The sequence below is a fragment of the Lepisosteus oculatus genome, chromosome 6, assembly GCF_040954835.1.
Source record: "Lepisosteus oculatus isolate fLepOcu1 chromosome 6, fLepOcu1.hap2, whole genome shotgun sequence".
Taxonomy (NCBI): domain Eukaryota; kingdom Metazoa; phylum Chordata; class Actinopteri; order Semionotiformes; family Lepisosteidae; genus Lepisosteus; species Lepisosteus oculatus.
In genome coordinates this window covers 32,133,261-32,157,141 of record NC_090701.1, presented here as the reverse complement: position 1 = coordinate 32,157,141, position 23,881 = coordinate 32,133,261, and the positions used below count along the sequence as shown (strand labels likewise).

Below are 23,881 nucleotides of genomic sequence, written 5' to 3'. Positions count from 1 at the left end.
CATTGCGCAGCTAATTTGAAAGTTGTGTTTAAATCCTTCGTCTAAGTTTCATCCCACTCTGCACTTCTTCCATCCAAGACCCTGTCATCCAAACTGAATCACGAAAAAGCCAATTTTTGAATGTTACATTTGCAGATATTGAGACCCTATTGTAATTGGAAAGGGAAGGAAGTCTAGACTGTGCAACAGGAAATATAAAATTAGTGTTGCAGTTTTGATGTAATAAAAGTGTAAGTGATACATTTGCAATGTTCTTGGTACTATGTGGTTTGAATATCTGTGGCATATGAAACCTATGGCAACTTGAATTGCATTTACTTAAGATATCTATCAAGAGGTTCAGCATAAACAAGTAAATAAAGACAATTTTGTGCTAAGAAATCAATTCAGTGTTCAATTCAAGTTTTACAACAAATTAATACATTTCCCCTAATCCTCTAATAGTCATTAATGACCTACACTACTGGAAAAATAAGTTACTTTTTGGAACGAGCCAACGGAGCTGGCTTGTGGCCTCTAAAATGTGTTTTTCAGATTATCCTCTTTAAAACAATTTCAGTATGATTCTTATATCCTCCAAGAGATAACTTAATAACATAATTGTGCTAATTTGCTACCAGTGATCACAGGTATAGAATTAATTGCTTCCCCCTGTCCTTGACAACTTCAGTTGTCTTTATACTTTGTTTTGTTCTTAAAGTTTGGAAAATACACTGGCAAGAACAAGTTTATGTTCCTGCGTTAATTGCTCCTAAAGTGGGATCTGATCTTCATCTAAGTCATAATAGATAAACACAATCTGATTAAACAAATGTCATACAAACAATTGTAATTTTTCCTGCCTATCTTAAAGACATTGTTGAACCATTTACTGTCTATGCTGGAAAAAGTACAGTATGTGAACCTTTAGATTTAGTAAATGGTGGAAAGTCCTTCAGCTGCTGACCCCAAGCAAACATTTCCTGTAGCTACTGATCAGTCCTGCACATTGGTTTGGTCAGTATTTTGGCCTAATCTTCTTTAAGAACTGTTTCAGTTTTGTTACGGATGTCGGAAGAGACGAACAGGACGAAGGTTAGCCCAGGCTCAGCAGTTCAGGAGTCGAACAGAAACCAATGCCCTCAGGCAGTGGACATGGGGCGACCTGGTGCTAGGTGGATCTCAGGACATCCGGACTTCAATGCTGAGCGGAAAGGAATGAGTGACCCAGAAATATATAGCCCCAGAGAGAGAGATACCGGGAGGACAGCAAAGCAGAGAAAACTACGGACAGGACAGAGTGGGAGCGCCCTCTGGCTGCAGAGGGCGTGACAAGTTCATTAGTATTTTTTGGAATATGAACGGTTTGCATAATTTTCTCTCACAACCAAAACCTGAAAGACTTTCAAGTGTTTGCTCAAAATATAACTTTTTTATCATTTGTTTTATATAACAAAAAAATAAATGTTAGTTGAGCTTACAACTTGGGATTCACAACACACTAACTGCAGTACCAGTGGTGTTCTGTAGGGAGAGCAGTCAGAACACAGGACAGCAATGATAGTGATACTGCAGTGGAGGTGCTACATTTCAGTAGCAAATATGGGAAAGACTATGCTTTAATACATTCTGTCTCTTATTTCTCTTAATTTAACATATTCATATTTTTAAAGACAACAATATGACTTTTAAGGTCTTTAAATTCAACATATCAATATCATATCATATCAAGCTTAAAAGCTTGCAGTCTTTAAAATTTGAATTAGCAATTCATATTTTCTGTATATACACAACCTACTCCACACATTCACAAAGCAAAACACTGAAAGAAATACAGTGGATAATAAATCTGAAAGAAAAATAGAAAGTCATGACTGCATAAGCATTCAAACCCTCTGCTGTGGGAAACCTAAATTAACTTAGGTGTACAGAATTACTGTACCTTAAGGGGCCACATAATAGATTACAAATAGATTAACCTCTGTCTGTGTGGAACAATAGTGGTTCACATGCTTTCAGAATAAAACACCTACAGTATCTCTGTATGGTCCCTCAGTCATAATAAATTACAAGTAAAAAATCAGTCATGAAGACCAAATAACTTTCACAGCAAGTTAGGGATAAAGCTGTATAAAGCCAAAGATCATTAGATTAGTATAATAATATAAGGTTCATTGTATTTTAAATTATATTTCTTAATGCCAGGACAAAAATACGATAATAATTATGTGGATTACTTGCATTTATACAGTACCTTTATCCCAAAGGATCCCAAAGCACTTTGTATACTGGATACAGCAATTTGGCACCACCAGCCTCACTATAAAACAGTGCATTTTTTTAGTGACATTTACTGTAAATGACAGTGTAAAAGTTAGAATCTAGGAATAATATTTTAATCTGTAAAAATATTTGTGTGTCGACAGAGTTATCATTGGCAAACAGATGAGTTCTTAAAATGAAGTTTACATAGATTCATTATGTTGAAAGTTTTCTTAAAATGTGACTTACTAACTGCCAGAATGAAAATTGAAAAAACTCCTATGACTTGCCATAACCGCAGCCCCCAAAAAACAACTGTTTCTGATGTCACTGGATCTGGTTTCTTCCTTGGAGGACCCGTTGTACCAAACTGAAAATGAAGAGAGAGAGAATTTTCAATTTTAAATGTGACTGTAAGAATTAACTGCAACTGCCACAGATTTATGTCTGACCACAGTTTGGGTACATTAAAAATAAATAAATAAATGTAAATTGTTGCATATTATTGCAACATGTTGAATGCAAGTTTGTTTAATGCAGTATTTCTGAACTTATTTAAATTCCAACTTTAAATAAGTTCAATAAAATAATTTTTTTCCTAGCATTTTCCTCCTACATGGTAAACCATGTTGGGTTCTGAGTAAACTATAGTAAACATCATAAAATACCAATTCATTGTTTTTACATGTCTTATTATTATATCTCACATGCATACCTTATTACATCATAGGAAAATACAGCGACAAACCAACAACAAACCATGATATATAACATTATTATTATTTTGAACAACAGTCTTAGGTCTCATTGTACTTTTTTACAATACATTGAAAAGGAATTAATTCATACAGAACATTAGTGCAAAGTACACTATAGAGTTTAATTCTATCGTAATAATTCAACAAAATGAATTGACATTTCTATATAATAAACATTCAATATGAAAAAATAATTTGAAAATTTGGTTTATTCCAAATTTGTAAAATCACACTCTGGTTTCTATTGATATTTTTGTTCCATTTTATCAGAAAATAAAGTTTAAACATCAAATTGAACTAGAGGCACTATAATAAGGCACTAGCAGTGCTGACGAGGAGCCAGTGGGAATATCGTGAGTCCTCTATTATGTGCTTCACAGAGACTTGGTTGAATGAACTGGTTACCAACGCTAACGCTACAATAGAGGGTTTTCAGATAGTGCGTGCGGATCGGAAAATCAAGGAGAGCGGTAAAAAGAGAGGAGGAGGGCTAGCAGTGTTTGTGAGTAACAGATGGTGTAACTGTAATCATATAACTGTAAAAGAACAGCTCTGCACCCCGGACATTGAGCTACTAGCAGTTAGCCTTCGGCCATATTACCTACCTAGGGAGTTCACGCAGGTTATTGTTGTACTGGTATATGTCCCGCCCTCTGCCGACGCAGCCTCAGCATGTGATGTTACAGCCGGACTACAGACTCGTCACTCACAAGCCATGTTCTTGATAACTGGCGATTTTAATCATGTTTCGCTCTCCTCTACCCTGCCTACTTTTAGTCAGTTTGTTAAATGCCCTACTAGAGATAACAGGACTTTGGACTTGCTGTATGCTAATGTCAAGAATGCCTACAGCTCCACATCACTCCCCCCCCTTAGCAGATCTGACCACAACCTTGTTCACCTCCTATCTCTGTACAAGCCTCTTGTACTACAGGAACCAGTAACCACCAGGACTGTGAAGAGATGGTCAGCTGAGGCTAATGATGCACTGATGGACTGTTTTGAAACAACGGACTGGGAGATACTCTGTGAGCCTTATGGAGATGACATTGATGGTCTTACCCACTGCATCACTGACTACATAAACTTCTGTGTTGACAGTGCAGTGCCCACCAGGAAAGTGCGCTGCTTCTCCAATAATAAACCCTGGGTCACCAGTGATCTGAAGGCCATCCTAAATAGGAAAAAGAGGGCTTTCCAGGCAGGTGAAAAGGAGGAGCTGAAGCGAACACAGAAAGAGCTGAAGGTGAGAGTTAGGGAGAGCAAGGTGGCTTATGGGAGGAAAATGGAGGACAAGCTGAGGGAGAGCAATGTGAGAGAAGTGTGGAATGGCATGAGGAAGATCTCCGGATACAAGTTGTCCGGTGGCCAACAGAGTGAGGGAGTCCTGGAGAGGGCCAATGAGATGAATCTTTTCTTCAACAGATTCGATACAGGGTCCACCGTCCATTCACCTCACAGGCCTTCACCCCAGACACCCACTTCATGTCCTCAGTCACCCCATCATGTGATCCCTCTTACTCCTACTCCATCTTCCCCTGCCCTCCTCAGCCTATCCATCACAGCTGACCAGGTCAGAAGGGAGTTGAGGAGACTCCATGCAGGGAAGGCAGCGGGTCCTGACAGTGTCAGCTCCAGGGTGCTAAAGATCTGTGCGGACCAACTGGGTTCGGTGCTGCAGTACATCTTCAACCTCAGCCTGAGATTAGAAAAGGTTCCGATGCTCTGGAAGACATCTTGCCTGGTGCCAGTACCCAAAAAGGGGCACCCTAAAGTCTTGAATGACTACAGACCAGTGGCACTTACATCACACCTAATGAAAACTCTGGAAAGGCTTGTACTGGACCACCTCAGAACCCTGGTGAGTACAGCACTGGACCCCCTGCAGTTTGCCTACCGGTCACACCTGGGAGTGGAGGATGCAGTCATCTATCTGCTACACAGAGCTAACTCTCACCTGGAGAAGATGGGGAGCTTTGTGAGAGTTATGTTCTTTGACTTCTACAGTGCCTTTAACACCATCCATCCACCTTTACTGAGAGATAAGCTAAGGGCGGCGCAGGTGGACACTCCCCTGCTGTCCTGGATTATAGACTATCTGACCTGCAGGCCACAGTACGTACGCCTACAGAGCTGTGTGTCCGAACAGGTTGTAAGCAGTACTGGGGCTCCACAGGGGACTGTCCTTGCTCCCTTCCTGTTCACCTTTTACACCTCTGACTTCAGGTACAACTCTGAGACATGTTATCTGCAGAAGTTTTCAGATGACTCTGCAATTGTGGGGTGTATTAGAGAGGGGAGGGAAGAGGAATATAGGAGCTTGATTACCAATTTTGTGGAGTGGTGTCATCTTAACCATCTCCAGCTTAACACCAGCAAGACCAAAGAAATGATCTTTGACTTCCGAAGGAATAAGCCTCCGCTGAACCCGGTTTCCATCCAGGGTGAGGACATAGAGGGCATACATTCCTACAAGTACTTCGGGGTACACCTGGATGATAAACTGGAGTGGTCTGGTAACACTGGCGCCCTGTACAAGAAGGGTCAGAGCCAACTCTATTTTCTTAGGTGACTCAGGTCCTTTGGTGTGTGTGGAACACTGCTGCACATTTTTTATGAATCAGTGGTGGCAGTGGCCATCTTCTACGCTGTGGTGTGCTGGGGCAGCAGCATCATGACAAAAGATGCAAATAGGCTCAATAAACTCATCAAGAAGGCTGGCACTGTGCTAGGGATGAGCCTTGACCCCATGGAGGTGGTGGCTGAGAGGAGAATGTTGACCAAGCTCACAGCCATCATGAACAACACCTCTCATCCGCTTCATGGGACTGTTACTGGGCAGCGGAACACATTTAGCAATAGACTGCTCCAGCTACGGTGTTCAAGGGAACGTTTCCGCAGGTCTTTACTCCTGGTGGCTGTCAGGGTGTATAACAATGCCCTTGGCTAGGACTTTTAGCCCTTCATTTGCTCCTCTATGGACAGCATGTTTACTCCATTGTACTTTTTGGACAATCAGTCTGTATAAACCTATGCACATTTTGCACATATTTTATTGTTTTTACAGTAACTATGATCAGCACATTTTGCACACACCCATGTATTTATTTTTATTTATCTTGTTTGTCTTTTGTTTAATAACTATTCTGATGTCTGTTTTGCTTGTCTTGGGCTGGACTGCCGTAACACATCAATTTCCCTACGGGATTAATAAAGTATTATCTATCTATCTATAATGACATCTTGTACTTCCAGCAACCTTATTTACTGTATCATTTGCAGAAAATGCCCAGCCATCTACATTGGGGAAACCAGAAAGAGACTATGAGACCGCTTCAGAAAACATGTTAGGGCTGTAAAAATTAAAGATTTCTCCAAGCCCATAGTTTCTCATTTCACCTCAAACGTCCATGATCACAATGATCTCTCCGTCTGCATTCTCAAAGAAGGATTTATTAACTCCTATAGCAAAAAGACATCAGAAACTAAAATTATCCTGAAACTTGGTTCACACCTTCCCTCTTCTCTCAACGATAGATTAGTTTTCTTCTAATTCTCTCTATTCATTTGTAGGTTTCAACTTCACACCTCTCTTAACCTCTCTCGACTTCACACTATGCCTCTCCCCTGCTCCCGCTTTCTCCACTCTCAGGTTTTGTTCTCTTATATAATCTTTGCTGTCTGCCCTGTCTTTTTCACACCCGTAGAAGGCTCCACAGCTGAAACATTGTTTCCTTTCTCCTCTTTTCAACATGGACTAAACCCATTACTTGTTCCTACAGGCACTACTTCAGCAAACATAATTTAATAGATTTTTGCAAGAAAATCACATTCATACAATGCAGTAACAGCTTGATAATAGAGAAATTTGCATGAGCTTTGAATTAATCTATGCATTATTTGTAAGCATTTAATTAATGTAAAGACAAAAGTCTTATGGCAATTGTCAAAGCCAAGTTGTTGCGACGGATTCCTTTCAGGAATATTGTTTTTATTTTCTTTAGTCTGCATTCATACATACAGATGAATGTGCAATTCCTAGTTCTCTTTCAGAGAAAAATCCTGAAACTGGGAAAAGATTCTCAACCTCAAAAATGCTGATAAAATGGAAACTCACATACTATACTGTATCTGTGTTTTAAGAGGAGGTAAAGTAGACTGAAATTTAGATAGTACTCATAGGCGTTAGAGACTGAAGTAATTTCATTTAGCATTCAATGCACTCGGCTGGAAATTAGTATCTTGGCAATTTATTTTTGTTCTTGTTGCCTTATTTCACTCTGCTGCAATGAGCACCTGACTTATAGTTCTGAGAATTAACCTACAAAATGCTGATGTGAGTGAGAAAAAACAACTTTCACTTCTGCCAGTGAACCCACAGATAAGGAATATGGATAAGCAATGGTTTTAAAAAGCTCATGGACATTTCATTGTACTGCACACAGTATGACACTCTGATAACTGATACAATACATGTGCTGTACCATAATTTTATAAGCTAGATCATTTTTTATCGGCCTTGAATTTTTTGTTGGCACAACTTTTAGAAGATACAGATAGAAAATATTATTTGAAATTTGTAGTTCATATATATTCATATAGTTATAATAGTTATGTTATAATATACATCTGCTGTTAAGCAAGGAGTCTTCTAGTGAGCCACTTTGTCTCATCATACACTGTCTGAAAGATGCTATGTTCATATTTCCTAGTACAATTCAGAATGGAGTTTAAAAATGATTGAGTTATGGCATAATAGTTCAACAGAATAAAACACGATTCATTTATTTTTCCATGTTCCTCTATATATAGTATTTAATGCAGTCAAATTATTTGTTAAAAAAACAGCAGCCATTTCATAAACTTAACAAAACTCATCAATACAAAAACAACAAGCATCAACAAAGACTATGACTGCTAACGCATCATCCAGGTGGATGCTGCACATTGGTGGTGGTGGAGGGGAGTCCCCATTACCTGTAAAGCGCTTTGAGTGGAGTGTCCAGAAAAGCGCTATATAAGTGTAAGCAATTATTATTATTATTTATGATCATATCAGCAGACAGTGAACCTTCTTTCTATTCTGTTTGTCTCATAACTGAGTTAATTTTGTTTTCACAGTTCTTCCCTCTAACTGTAAGTTGAGACTAAGAGAAGAAACAGTCTGGCAATATGTCAGGTTTTGGTTGTGAGAGAAGTAAGCATCAGCAGTGTCCCCTAACATGTCTCTACATCTGTACTTCAGGGATGACCTGATACTAATAACCAACAGCCTCCTTCACAGATGATTTGTGACCCATTTGAATACAATTGCGACACTGGACAACTTGAAAGAAACTTTGTCAGCAAAAAGCCAATGCCTCTCACTTTGATCAATTATCACATTTGCTTTCTATCTGCAAGTATAGTTGATAGATAACCAGTAGTACCTTTGGTATAAAATATGTAACATTATGTATTAACATAATGTGTTAAAATAAATATGCCTCAGAAAAAGAAATATTGAGCTCTGGAATTACAAATCTGAGGCCAGAAGCTTAATGAGTACAATTCCCTAGATGAACCACTTGCCTAGCCAGAATTTACTAATGGTATCAAACACAGCAAAGTCGTGCTGGGAGTTGAAAAGACACAATTGGCCAGAGAACTGTCCTGTTGCCATGCAATAACAGCCCCTGTCTCTGGCTGAGCACAGAAAGGTCAAACATTTTCAGCGGTGAGTTACTACCATCTGGTTGGCATAGAGGTCTGCTCTTAGCAGGACATAATTGCCCATGAGGCTCTAAGGATACTGCATGTCTTTATGTGTCTTAAGCTACTGTAGCATATGACTGCAGTGACAAATTTTGATTTACATGATCAAAAAAGGCACATTCTTGACAATTCTAAAGATCAGAAAAATGATATAAAAACTGTATTACCTCATCATCTCTAAATGTATATACAGTATACTGTATATACTGTAAGTCAAGAAAACATGAGGATCATATTTATTTAAATGTGTAATTACTATTTTATAAATCTTTCTATCATGTGAAATATATTGACAAAACACCTACTGTTCAATGCTATGATGTTCTGATACTCCTGAAGGGAGCTTTTTGACGATTTCACCATGCAGAATTGCTAAATGAACTGCCATCCTGTTTTAAACTACAGATTGTTTGATTGTATTGAGATGTGGAGATTGAGATGATTGAAATGACCAGTTAGGTACATTTATTTTCTGTTCAATCAACCATTCTTTTGTCAATTTTAATGTCCGCTTTTAAAATGTCCCTTTTCGTGGCAAATCAGTTTTTTTGGCTGAAGAGTCCTGTATGCATTGAAGTTCATGAACTAATATTTTCTCAAAATGAGATTTTTGAACTCATTGGACTCATCTTTTAAAGACTGAATTAGATGAAATCACAGTTTTTACAACAGATTTCTGTTAAAGTTGTATGACTTAAGATAAGTAACAGTCCTTTCATGCAAGTAACAATCTCTCCAAGCACCTTAGCCTGGCAGTACTGAATCAGTGTGTTAGAGATTTTTTTTTCCTTAGAAGACAGTCACAGGTCTGTCTCACAAGTTAAAAGAAGTTTTTATTCCATGCACATGAGAGCAAAACACAGAGATGCTTAGTGTATTTTTCTCTAGGTCATGTAACTAGAACAGTCCTTAAATATTTTTCTGTTATCTATCACACTTCCCTGTGCTTACAAGCTTCCCTGTGCTACCTTCCTATTTGCTAAAGATACCTTTTTTAATATAATTGGTCACTTAGGTTCATAGCAAACATTCCTATACAATGGTATAGAATTACATAGTAGCCAGCATTGTTCCAGCATTATGTCAATCCAGTTCAAACCAGTTCTGAATGTCCACCTTATAAAATATTGCATCTTCTGCAGGAAAAGTGTGTACAAAGTCCACAGGGACCCTATCAACAAGTGTGACACATATAGTATCGAAAATCACTTAAAATAGTGTTAGCTCTGCTTTTTTACAGCTTTATACTTTAGCTTCTTTGCTGCAAGTGAATGTAGAAGCATCAGAATCTTTTCTTGTCAAATATTTATACATTTTCCCTCCCTCTTGACTATTATAGTGACCAGGAATTTGTAAGAGCAAAGAAGATAATTTGAGTCAAGGATCTAATTTGAGCTGATCTCCAGTTTGTGCTCTCTGTTACCTGATGTTCACAACTCTGCTGTTTATTTGCTCTCTTCTCTTTTTTTTTCCTTTGCCTTTTCAGCTTCTTTCTCTTTCACTTTATGCTTTGCTTCCCTTATTAACTACAGTACATTCCTTCTCACTCACACACCTCTCACAACATCCACTTCAACTTCCCTTTTTAACATGGGCTGGCTTGGTAGTTTCACAATTTCATCTGGATGCAAAACAGGACACTGGCAGCAAAGCCCTTGTGCAATTAAATTAAAGCACTCAGAAAGAGTATAAGAGTCATTCTTCTGCCTTAAACTGAAAATGAACTGGTTCAGTTAAGCTCCTGTGAGTTTATTTTCCATAGGGATGCTGGTAAAATGGCTCTATGATAAGGAAAACACGTTGGGATTCTGACACAAACAAGGATCCACTGACAGGGCTAGAATCATCCACAAATTAAGAACCAGCTGGGTGAAAAAAAACACTACATATGTTAATTTCACAACCAATCACCATTACAATTGAAGACTTTCTTTATTAATCTCTGAGAACTTGGCAGCGAAGAAAAGAAGAAAGATGTGACTATGACCACTGGTAATCAGCCTGTACTGGAATTGATATAGTTTCAAGTAACTTTCAGACTGAGAGAGGCTGCAAACAAACCATACTTTTATTTTTGCTCAGAAAGATATTTAAAACAATCCGCTCACATTAATATTCATAATATGTAATTGATTCATAATATTTACTGATTTTACGTGCATTCCAAACTGGGATAATAACTGACTTCTTATATTGCCTTTCATCCCAAAATAGTCTGCATACACATAATTATCTCTTTTCTCTTAAAAACAAAACCGTATTTTTAGAATACTATAAGGATGAAGTCACAATATTAATGACCACATTCAGCTCCTCCTGCCTCACAACCTTGAAATGTATGGCCAGTAAGAATATTTATTTTCTGATCCTCATCTTTGAAACTGCAGGCTTCCTACTTTTCAATTCCTACAATGAAAAATCTAGCTTTTAAGAATTACTAGTCTCGCCTCCACTTAGGATATTTGTCCTCTTCTTGCTGCTGGTGAGGTGAAGATAAGGGCTAAACAGGCTTCCTAGTGTAGCCTGGGGTGTGACAGATTCACAGCATGTGGTTGACACACCAGACGAGACTTGTCTTCTTTTATCTGTGTGACCTCTAGATATTTTTCTTAGTTGTGTTTTCTTTTCAGCAAAGAACATCTTATGACACATGGGATTTATGGCAAAGACCAAGTGGAGTTTTACATTACAAAAACAACAGTTAGAGTATATTAGGATAAGTAATATTTTAGTAGTACAGAACTAGCAACTGTTCTGGGCCACTATGGCTGCCGTCACATCATCCAGGTGGATGTTGCACATTGGTGGTGGTGGAGGGGAGTCCCCATTACCTGTAAAGTGCTTTGAGTGGAGTGTTCAGAAAAGCGCTATATAAGTGTAAGTTATTATTAACAATGGTAATTCACTTTTTTATAACCTACCTAAATGTCTTCTATATATTTCATATTGTATCGGAGCAAGTTCGGATATGGTGACGCCAGCGCCATCACTGCGTGTAGCAGGGACCTCAGCTGCCTGGGCTGAGGGAGGTCTCCTTTAGCTCATGCGGCTGGTTCCCTGTTACATTACGCCGGAGACCCGGGTTCGTGTGGAAGCCCGTGTGGAACCCTGACAATCACAATATTTCTTAATGCAATATATAGTTACACATGATGTCTAGATTCATATTGAGGCTATTATAAAGAAAATCTAAAAAGTAAAATGGAAAAAGTGGACGTCAAAAGTGGAAAAGGGACATATAAATTATTTTATGTCCTAGAAACATGTTCAACGAATATGCTCACATTTAATGCGAATGCTGTACTGTATATATTAATGAATTAATATGTGAGTAAGTTGCAATTTCCAGACATTTAGGACATTCATATTTGATGATATGGCCAGGATACACTGTGGATGGTATTCAAGCCTGTTAGAAGGCACATGCTCACATCAGAGCCAGTTTTCCCAGAATTAATCTATCAGTCTATCTTTGGACACAGGGAGGACACATACAAACTCCATGCACATAACACTCCAAGAATTCAACCCAGAGCCCCAGGTCTGCAAGACAGCATTGCTAACCACTGTGGCATTTTTCCAGGCTGTTGTTTTGAAAACCTTAGCTTTAGCAATAGTCCATATTTGTAGATGTCATTAGTAAAGATGTATTTGTTACTATACTTGCATTTTAAGGTAAACCAGCTATTTGTATTTAATTAAAAAGAGGGAGCATTAGCTGTTTAATCCCCTATCAGCAACATCACTGTAACTATTTAAACAAAGAGCAGATCACAGTCCATTAACAAACAATTATCTCTGATTGTGTAACTCTTTGCGGGGCAGTGTAGACAATTGGTTCCGGCTATGGACCTGCGACCAGAAGGTCTCACAGACTCTACTTTTGTTTGTCATTAGCCATGGAGCATAAAACAAGATCATCCATGGGTTGCAACCTGATCATGTGGAATATAAGAAAACTATATGCTCATTGCATATAGCACAGACAAAACAAATTAAGCCTGATGTACAGTAAGACAGATCCATATTAAACCAAACCATATATTTCATGAGCAGACAATTGAGAGAGTTATATAGAACAATAATGTTTACATGTGGTTTGCTTCCAGTTGAATTTTGATTATATTGTACTTTTCTAGTAACTGGCAGAATACTGCCATGGTATATAGCATGAAGTGAAGAATTTAAATAAATGCAATGTACCAATGTTAGAAAGTTAGATATTTTTTAGAATGAGTAATAGGTTTATTCCATGCTGAAAAAAAGAAGAAAGAGAACACAACGTTTTGGCCGTGGAGCCTTCTTCAGGTGTGAGAGAGACAGGGCAGTAGGCAAAGGTAAAGTAGCGGGAGAACAAAGGCTGGGAGGGAGGAGGAGTGAGAGGGGGGAGCAGGGGACAGAAAGAGAGGCCAATCAAGAGGTGTGAAGTCAGAATGGGTGCAAAGAGGTGTGAAAAGAAACTTCCAATGAATGGTGAAAATTTAAAAGAACAGTAGTCTGTCGTTAAGGGAAGGGAGAATGTGTGATCCTAGCTGCAGAATAATTTTAGTTTCGGTGGTCTTTCTGATGTATGAGTTCGGAAAACCGTCTTTGAGAACACAGACGGAGAGATTAGAGTGGTCGTGGCCGTCAGAGGTGAAATGAGAAACAGGGCGATATGAGATGATAGGGCGATCAGAAAAGAGGGCCCCAATGGAGGGATCATCCTGTAGGATGGAAAAGTGATAATCCCTCCATTGGGTCCCTCTTTTCTGATCGCCCTATCATCTCATATCGCCGACCAACTAATCTGCGTAACCTCCTTGTTCACAGCTCCCTTGACCGCCCTCAACAACCATCCACACCTGGCACTTTCCCTTGCAACAGAACTCGCTGTATCACCTGCAAGTACACAGCCACCACCACACTCATTCAAGGCCCCTCAGGACAATTCCGGATCACCCAGACAGCATCTTGTACCTCCAGCAACCTTGTTTACTGTATCTCTTGCAGTAAGTGCCCAGCCATCTACATTGGAGAAACAGGAAGGAGACTCGGAGACCGCTTCAGAGAACACGTCAGGGCTGTGAAGATTAAAGATCTCTCCAAGCCCATTGTTTCTCATTTCACCTCTGACGGCCACGGCCACTCTAATCTCTCCGTCTGTGTTCTCAAAGACAGTTTTCCGAACTCATACATCAGAAAGACCACAGAAACTAAAATTATTCTGCAGCTAGGATTACACATTCTCCCTTCCCTTAACGACAGACTACTGTTCTTTTATATTTTCTCCATTCATTGGAAGTTTCATCTCACACCTCTTTGCACCCATTCTGACTTCACACCTCTTGATTGGCCTCTCTTTCTGTCCCCTGCTCCCGCCTCTCACTCCTCCACCCTCCCGGCCTTTGTTCTCCCACTACTTTACCTTTGCCTACTGCCCTGTCTCTCTCACACCTGAAGAAGGCTCCACGGCCGAAACGTTGTGTTCTCTTTCTTCTTTTTTTCAGCATGGAATAAACCTATTACTTTTCCTTTGCAGCCTACGCATGCTGACGCAGCTACCCACCTGAACTATTTTTTAGAATATTCACTGAGTTCTGGTGGCCTGGTGACAAAATGACATTGCTGCCCTAAAAAGAAGAGCACAACACAGCAGAGCAACCAGTATAATCCTGTTAAAAGTTGTAGACAGATAAAGGAACTGAATTTCTTCAAAAGCAAGCAGAGAAAATTACAAAGAGACTTGATCCAAGTATTTAAACTCATGAAAAGAATAACTTGAGTCCAATTGATTATTTTATGCATATACAGTACTTTAAAGCAGCTCTCCTGTAATGGCTGGAAAAAATCTTGTCATGATTTCTTGACTATATTCATAACATATTTCTAGGGCACAGACAAAGTACAAAAACATTTAAAAAACTTGTTGAAATTAGGTTAAGATAATAAAGGGTTCAAATAATATGGAGCATGTTTAATTTAAGCAAATAACGTACACTGTAATCTGTAATGATTTACACTGTTACACTGTAATCTTTTTTCAGTGCCTTATGTTCTCCATTACTGTCATTTACTCACAAAGTCCAAACAATTTCACCCTAGAATCAGTAGAACTAATAAACGTTTTTGTACAAATTATAACGTGCATAATTTCTGAAAAATGCAGCATTATTGAATAATAAATGAGCTAAAAATAAGATATTATAAAACACTAAGATTTATTTTAATCAGATATTAAAACTACAGATATAAAATAGGAAGGAAGGATATTACAGTAACTATAGACTCTTAATCCCAGGTGACCACACAGGCTAGGGCTGCAAGAGCCACCATGCCTAAGAAGAAAATACATGCAAGAGAATATTTTTACTTAAACTTTTCAAAATATTGATGGATTTTACAGGAGTGAGAAATCACTATCAGAAAAATTAAAAAATGGCTAATTATCTTATTTAGATAATTATCTGGATGTCAAGAACTGGTTAGGTCTCTGGAGGCATTCAAAAATTAAAATGGTACACTATTTGTCTGTAATAGGAAATATTGAAGATTCATTATATATTGTAACGCTTACGGCCGACAGGCACTGTGTAAGAGCCAGCGTACCAGAATGGGTGACGTCACCGCCCTTCCCTGTGATAGCAGGACCACTGGGCTGTAGGGAGATCTCTCTTTAGCTCACGGGGCTAGGTCGCTGCAGAGAGACGCGGAAGTCCCGGGTTCGAGCCACCTATACTTTGGGCCGACCAGATGCGGCAAGGGCGCCCGCCTGAGCCCCCGTTGCGCTACATTTGGTGTCAGAAGCGGGGTGGGATAGCCCTTCGCCGGGGATGGCGATTTAAGCGGGGGAGAGTGTAACGCTTACGGCCGACAGGCACTGTGTAAGAGCCAGCGTACCAGAGCGGGTGACGTCACCGCCCTTCCCTGTGATAGCAGGACCACTGGGCTGTAGGGAGATCTCTCTTTAGCTCACGGGGCTAGGTCGCTGCAGAGAGACGCGGAAGTCCCGGGTTCGAGCCACCTATACTTTGGGCCGACCAGATGCGGCAAGGGCGCCCGCCTGAGCCCCCGTTGCGCTACAATATTGTTTCAGGGAAAATTAACCCTGGGTGTATGTACAGTATGTTGTAACGAACAGTTCTTTCCGGACCCTATGCGGACGACACAGTCCGACGGAGTGGGGAAACATTAGGGAAACGTCATGCAGGAATATGGGGCTGAAGACAGGGGGGCGTGTCCAAGGTGCGCTGGTGCACGGGGGAGGTGTGGCCGAGGCGAACAATCCGAGAGAGTAGTCCTTTGGGAATATCCAAAACACAAGGGTAAGTCCAAAACAAGAAGATCCATCAGAAGAAGGAATTAAAAACCACGAAGGCCCGGTCGGAACCGGTGGACGGGGAACAGGAACGGGAACAGAGGTTAAAACCTTAACGGGACCAGGCGCTTCCAGGTCCCGGACTCGCACGATATGGAAATCAGATGCAGAGCCCGGATGAGCGTCAGCGCCTGGCTTTTAAGGTGGGCTGGGAATAAGGAACAGGTGCAGAGAATAAAGTCTTAAGTAAAAGGGCTGGAGCACCCTTAAGGAGGGGGAACTAATATCGTGACATATGTGTCATGGATGTCAGAAGGGACGAACCGTAGAATGACAGGAGAGCGAAAAGACCCTATGCGTTCCGGCGAGACAGGGGTTAGCCCGGGCTCAGCTGTTCGGGAAATGCCGTATAGAAACCTATACCCTCAGGTAGCGGACGTGGGGCGACCTGGTGCTAGGGGGGTTTCAGGACATCCGAAGATCAATGCTGAGCAAAGGCAGAATGAAAGACCCGGAAATATACTGTATAGCCCCAGAGAGAGAGAAACACCGGAAGGACAGCAAAAGAACCGGAAATGAGAGACAGGACAGAGAAGGAGCGCCCTCTGGCTGCAGAGGGCGTGACAGTACGTTTGTGTCTGTGTGTGCCCTGCAATGGACAGGCATCCTACTGTAGGTGTATCTTGACTTGCACCCACTGCTTGCTGGGATAGGCTCTGGCTTCCATTACTAATATGGAATATACAGTACAGTAAAAAAACAGTTGTTGTTGTTGTTGCTACCTATGGATCTTATAGCTCATTACCTGTTTTTTATAATTTTTTATATTATACAGCCTTTTTTCTGATCTTTGTCAAGGGCGTCAACAATTTTGGAGGTGACAGTATAGATGAATGAAAGGAAAAATATTTAAAGTTTTAAAGTTAGAAAACATGTATGTGCTTATTTTTATGTCATGGCATTATAGTGATGTGACAGCACTACAACAAGTCTCACACTTGTTGGGTCTTGTATTAAATTCCTGGGATCCACCCTTTTAGGCTTTTAGGAAGTATACTGTATATGGTATATATGTATAAATAATAAAGGTTTCTTTTGTGTAAGACTTTTGTGTAAGGGATATTCTGAAACTGCTTTCAAATGAAATGTAATGTCAAATCTAAAATGAAAAACCAAAGAGATCCATGTGAATCTGGAAAAATCTTTTTAAATCTTATGAATAAAGTTTATTGCATAATCTACTGTAAGGTAATGTACAATGAAAAAGGTATGTAAACCGAATTAAATGAAATTTCCACCTCGATCAACTAAATTTAAAAAAAAGATTGATGTTTCTGAGACTACATTATTTCCATAGGTAAAATATTTGCTATGCTTCCAGCCCTTCATCTGGAGATACTGTAGTAACCAACACTACAGTATCTCAATATGGTAAGATTATGTGGGATGACATACTGTCAACATACATTGGATTGCAACTGTTCATATTCTGGTCCAGGCTCCTGGCATTATATTATTTCTCTGCTTTTTAATTTGCATGTCATGAAAGAGAACTCAATTCAAAAGAAAAATAATTATTTAATATCTATTCCTAAATGTGCCTTTTCACTAGAGACTTTTTTTCAAAACTGACTGTATTTGAACACAGTACAACTGTATTGGAATGGCATTCTTCCTAACATTACCTTATGAATAAAATATAAGAAATAAGGCATGTTATTGTAATCATTGTGTAACTCCATGATGTCATATTTAAGAGCTAAGTATTGTCTATAAAAAAAACACGTTAAATTGTAAACATTTAAGCCAACTGAATAGCTCTTAAAACACTGCAAGATAATCCCTAGAGTTGCTTTATTCCTTTATTATTATTTTTCACTTGGAAGTCTTTATACTGAATTTTTATTTTTTGAATATGGAAGATTTTGACAATACTGTACTGTATATGAAAAAAATTGAATCATCACTTTCTCTTATCTTTTACACCCCCATTAAGAGTAAAATTATTTTGCCTAGATGCGCTCTTTGTTTTTCGTAAAACCTTTCACAAACCTTCATTATTATTTAAACTGGAAAAATGAAGCTATGACCTGTGCAATGCATTCATTTCTAAAATAAATTTTGGATAGCACAGGAAAAAAGGTCAAAGCAATGATAATGCCCTATTTCCCTAGACACAAGGAAAGTGCTATCAGATATCCAATTGACACAGAAGAAAGTGGCTAAATCTAATTTGGTATGGCAGAAAATCAATTACATACTGTACTTGTAATCCTTTCTCTTGATGCAATTTTCTCTACCCATTACATGATATAATATCATTTTTGATGAAGAAGAATATCACAAAGCTAGTATACTATAATGACATAATGAAAGAAATACATTCATTATGTCATTAGTAAAGTTTTATGCTAAATACAAAATAAGAGCATAAGAACAGACACAAACAAGAGGTTTGGTAATGTAGTTGCTGATCCAAGAATGTACATCCAGCTGTTTCTAAAGGAGTCCTGGCATCAACAGTGTGGCTAGGTAGCTTTTTCCATACTCCCACAACCCTTTGGATAAAAAAACAACTTGTTCTCAAATTTTAATACATGGGATACAATGTCTACAATGTCTTAAGAGATTAAATTCAGCTGATGATGTTGGAAACATATTTTACAATGATAAATGGGATGGTATAATTACAGATTAAAAAACTGAATCACTTCAGTCTTGAGAGAAGGAGATTATTAACAGGCCTGAACATTTCAGGATCCTGACAGGTATTGACACAGTCAACAAACTGGTCTTCAAGGTCCTTAATGATACAAGGACACTGGGAAAGCAGTGGAAAGCAAGATAAAAATCAGTTAGAAATGAAAATAGAATATAGTTTATATAGTATAGTAAAGCAGCTGTGGGTGTCTAAATAAAACTCCCCTGTTGTAATGGTAAAGATGAATCTTTTGGATCCTTTAAGAATTATCTGGAGGAGCCCTTTGGATTAAGTTTTAACAATTGTAAAATATTTTAGGAGACTTTTCAAGCAACAAGCACAATTGCATACTAAGTGAAGAATAACTGTTTTTTTAAATCTGCATTCTTAATGTTGGACTTTTTACTTTTTTGTCAAACTAGTTTGAATAAAGCCAATAATACAGATTATTTCCCTTCTTGCAGCAGGGAAATCCAGTTTTTAAGGTCCATTTGATGCATTTTCAGATATAATCACATATCATATGAACAGATGATCTAATCTTCTGTTCTGACAACAATTTAGTTTGTTTTAATGCTTCTATGCTGTTTTACCTGAAACAGATATCACACTATTTCCTTTTTTTTAAATACAATATTTGCTTTTATTCAATAATAGTGGTACAGACCAGAAAATGTACAATTTAATTCTGCTTTCCCATTAAAGCAGTAGACTGATAAACAGCGTAAAGCATTACAATGTTATGTAGATTATTTTTTAATCTATATTTTTAATCTAACAATGAAATTGAACTGAGAGAGATCTAAGAAATCTAAATTTGTTCATAATCATTCAGCCCTTTTTCATTGAAAGTTTCATTAATTTTGTAATAACATTTCCTGAGAAAAAAAAACAATTACAAAACTACCAACCTTTTCATTAGGGTACAAATATGACACTTCAGACTTCCTTTCCATCATTCTTTTCTGAATTACCCCCTGAAGTAGAGCACCATCCTCACTGCTCTCGGCAATACAAAACCTTTTGGGTCCTTTTACATGGCATTTTGGCTGCCTCTCAAATACGACTTGTTCCTCAAGTCAACTGGATAAAAACCATACATCTTAAGTCCATTTAATTTAATACAAATACATTGGTGTATTGTTTGTATATTTTAAATAATACTAATATATTAAAATCTTAGAGATAAAATGTTCATAATAGTCATACACTCTCAATTAACAGCCTTTCAATTCAGAGAAGCATTTGAGAAGTATTTGAGATGCATACACACTCCAATTATCAAACCTTTGAAGTTTACAATATTTCAGTATATAAAAGGCAATTCTGTATCACTGCTGAATGGGAGAACATGTGCTATGCTTGCCAATTCCATGTATGCTTGACATTACCCAAAAATAACACATACATTGTATTTAGCATTCATGTTAATATCATGATCACAAATTTCCACGGAGGAAACCACTGCTCTCAAAAAAAAAACATTGCTGCCCGTCTCATGTTTGCTAAAGACCACCTGGATGTTCCATAGCACTAATGGAACAATGTTCTGTGGATAGATTAGACAAAAGTTGAACTTTTTGGTAAATGTACAGATGCAGCCATTCAAAACGTGTGGGGTATTTCACGGTACACCACGGTGGGCATGTCGCATCAAAACGCAGTTTCACGCATTTCAGTTTCACGACAGTGTAACGCGTCATTTGATGTCATACCGGAAAGTATCCGGAATCACCTTGTAAAACTGCCAAGAGGAGCCAATAAAGCTTAACCTCTCATGTACAGCATTTGAGCTTTTAAATTTAAACTGTGTATTACAGCATGTTAATCATCAGTCATTAAAAAGTTGGTAGATTTTATGAAAGCAAGATTGCTCAGTTGGGCAAAAGTACACAACCTAACTTTATCATAAATATTTTAATTATGCAGAAATATTTTATCCTTCAAAGCCTTTACCGAATATATTACTAATAGTATTAATAACGAATGACTTTGGACAAGCTGTAAACTCAAAGTATTACGCTTGTCCACATTCTTTCTAACCATCATTTTAAATGAACATTTATTTTTTTCATTGACAAACACCACAGCATTTCGTTGATCTAACTAACGAGGACAGGACATTAGCTAGCCAATATGATAAAGGAATAAATGACTTTTTTTGCTAATTTCTTTAGCACATTTGTACAAGCACTTGTAAACTGTCCAAGCCCTACTTTGTCAGGCATTTTCTTTTACTATAATGGACATAAAAACTCCCTTGCTTTTACAGAGCGTTCCATAATTTCTAACAACTTAAATTATTTAAACTGTGACACTTATCATTCAACCAGAGCTCAAAATATCACAAGGATCCTCAAGAGCACAACAAAGACTGTATTAAAAGATACTTGTATCAGATACATGAGAATCCAAGCTTTTTATCTACGCTTTCTTATTTACGCTAAGAAGTAGTCTTAAAATTTATCACACAGTAAAAGTCAAATTTCTGGGGTGTCCGTATACCAGATATTATGGTAACGTTTCAGAAGGGTGTCAGCCAGTCAAATTCCAGGACAGGAATTATGTGTTTTATGATAGAGAATATAATACGTAATAAAAGTAATTAATAATGATATTAATTTAAGGATCTAAATATATAAATCTATGTATCTATATACTGTAGCTGGTAGTATTACGGTATTTCACTTTCTTGTAAACACGTTTTGTTAACACCCGAATCGCAGGTGGATTCTGTTTTTTGGTCTGTTATGGTCTGTAGCTCAAATCCTGCTTAACTAAAAATTAAACACAAGAGGAGTATTATTGGACGATGTTGTGAGGCTCTGGCGGAATTTCTCTGTAAACTGAAGAGTTATAGAGGAGACAGGTTGTGTATCGCTTCTTTTGACACTTGTAAAAAAACATTCCAATGTTAATGCGACACGGAAGATAATGTGGTGTATTGGTCATTAGTGAAAAGATTTAATCATTTAATCTCTTTACTGTTGTAGGGAAAACCGGTTCAGGGACGCCAAATATGTAATCATAGTGGCTCTCTGAAGGCACCAGTTCTGTAGGGTATGGGCATTTACTGAGACAATTATTAATTGTAGCAGTAAATCACAAAGTTGATTCTTTTGATGGCTTTAGAGTCCAACCATGCGACATAACTCAAACAACGCACACACACAGGTACTAATACACGGGGATACATTTATTAATACATAGAATATGCCTTAAACCTAACAGATCTTATCGAGAGGGTTATCAGAATACAAAAGGTATATATTCAGTCAGTTACAAAGTGTTACACATATCAAGAGGACATACGTTCAGTATATCATTCATTTAGACCGTTTCGTAAATGAACTTGGTTATAACTTCTACATTAGATACTCGAAACAATTACATAACTCTTAGGAATTAAATTGATATCAACTGGTTTGGATAACAATTGAATTCTCGAGCTGTAATGCAGTGAAGTTGAATACTCATCCAATCTTTGGCGATTCAGATCTCCTGCGGGCACAAAGAAACAGTTGCAGGCTTGTTGCTGTCCAATCCGCGCTCTCTGGCTCCGTGCCAGGCTGTGCTGTGCGGCTTGCGACGGTGCGCTGCTGATGCTCACTGTTGGCTTTAACTAGCAAAGTTTGTGCACAGGAGAAAAGATGACTGTGGGTCCCAGCAAGTCAGGAAGAGGACCGGTTCGTTCCTGATGAAGAGCTAGTTCTGAATAGTGATTCAGCTGTCCACAGTTCCGACCTGTTCACGAGGCCTGCTGCTGGTTACTCTCTGGCAACCTCCACTCTAGACTCTTAGAACAAAGGAAAGTTCTGGCACTCGGACACACTGGCCGTTCCGTGGTTGTCCGGGCTGAGTTTCAGGATGGTCAGGAGGCACGCTGCGAGAATGTCCTGCCCTTGGGAGCCTTCTGCTCCTGGGCCGTCCTGCCCTGGAATTCTCCTTTGAATTCCCTTTAGAACAGTCCACAGAATCCTCTCCAGAATCTTACTGAATCTTGTTGAATCTGAATCTGAATCTGAATCTTGTTGAATCTGAATCTGAATCTGAATCTCTCAGGCTCTCTGTGCTGCCTGTTTTTACCTGGAGGAACTTCAGCTCATTGATTGGCTGAAAGTTCCATGGGCATCAGAGTCCCAAGTGGGTTACTCGGCCCTACCAGTCCCTGATTGGTTGATCAAGGTGAGATATGAGTCACTTACTCCTGACACTTAGGAATGCAGTCCAGATGTCCAACTGGCACTCCCTAGACAGATAGGCGCCAATGGATGACCATTGATCATGATAGCCAGGCTTAGCTTAGTGCATCCCCCTTTGGGAGCTGTCCTTTTCAAAAGAAAACATCTTGCATGAATAGTTTCTCTGTGGCTGCACCACAGAGATGAACAGAGAAATGGGGCCTCATTTGGGAAGGCTCAGAACACTTAATTCTGCCTTATTATTAAGCCTCGCCGCTACACTGTGCACATTGTAATCCTCTTAGTATTGAATATATGGAATTTTACCACAAAAGGGAAATTTTTGTAGCTAAGCATAAAATGCAGAGGAGCATAACGAAAGGTCATAAAGGTCATAAACGATAATAATTTAGGAACATATACATATTATGTAAACTGTATGTTGTTGTTATTGGTATTTTAAAGAAAAAAATACACACCAATACTCAATTTCTCCCTAAACATTTTAAGCACCAAAGTCTTACATGTGGTTGGCCTTCCAACCATACAGTGCCTTGCGAAAGTATTCGGCCCCCTTGAACTTTTCAAACTTTTGCCACATTTCAGGCTTCAAACATAAAGATATAATTTTTTTATTTTATGTGAAGAATCACCAACAAGTGGGACACAATTGTGAAGTGGAACGAAATCTATTGGATTTTTGAAACTTTTTTAACTAATAAAAAAATGAAAAGTGAGGCGTGCAAAATTATTCGGCCCCCTTGCGTTAATACTTTGTAGAGCCACTTTTTGCTGCGATTACAGCTGCAAGTCGCTTGGGGTATGTCTCTATCAGTTTTGCACATCGAGAGACTGAAATTCTTGCCCATTCTTCCTTGCAAAACAGCTCGAGCTCAGTGAGGTTGGATGGAGAGCGTTTGTGAACAGCAGTTTTCAGCTCTTTCCACAG

The 23,881-nt window shown here is 38.7% G+C and overlaps 1 protein-coding gene across 2 annotated transcripts in view; it reads right to left on the bottom strand.

Annotated features, from left to right (window-relative positions):
• The window catches only part of tmie (transmembrane inner ear), a 60,361-nt gene that overhangs the window by 29,286 nt on the left and 7,194 nt on the right, over positions 1-23,881 (bottom strand). The window contains exons 2-3 of one of the 2 annotated variants that reach the window (XM_069190811.1): positions 2,491-2,611; positions 2,234-2,299 (exon numbers count right to left, since the gene is read on the bottom strand). In XM_069190811.1, coding sequence (XP_069046912.1) covers positions 2,234-2,299; positions 2,491-2,611 — 187 coding nt within the window. The remainder of the gene's footprint in view (positions 1-2,233; positions 2,300-2,490; positions 2,612-23,881) is intronic. The other variant, XM_069190812.1, reaches the window with a different exon arrangement.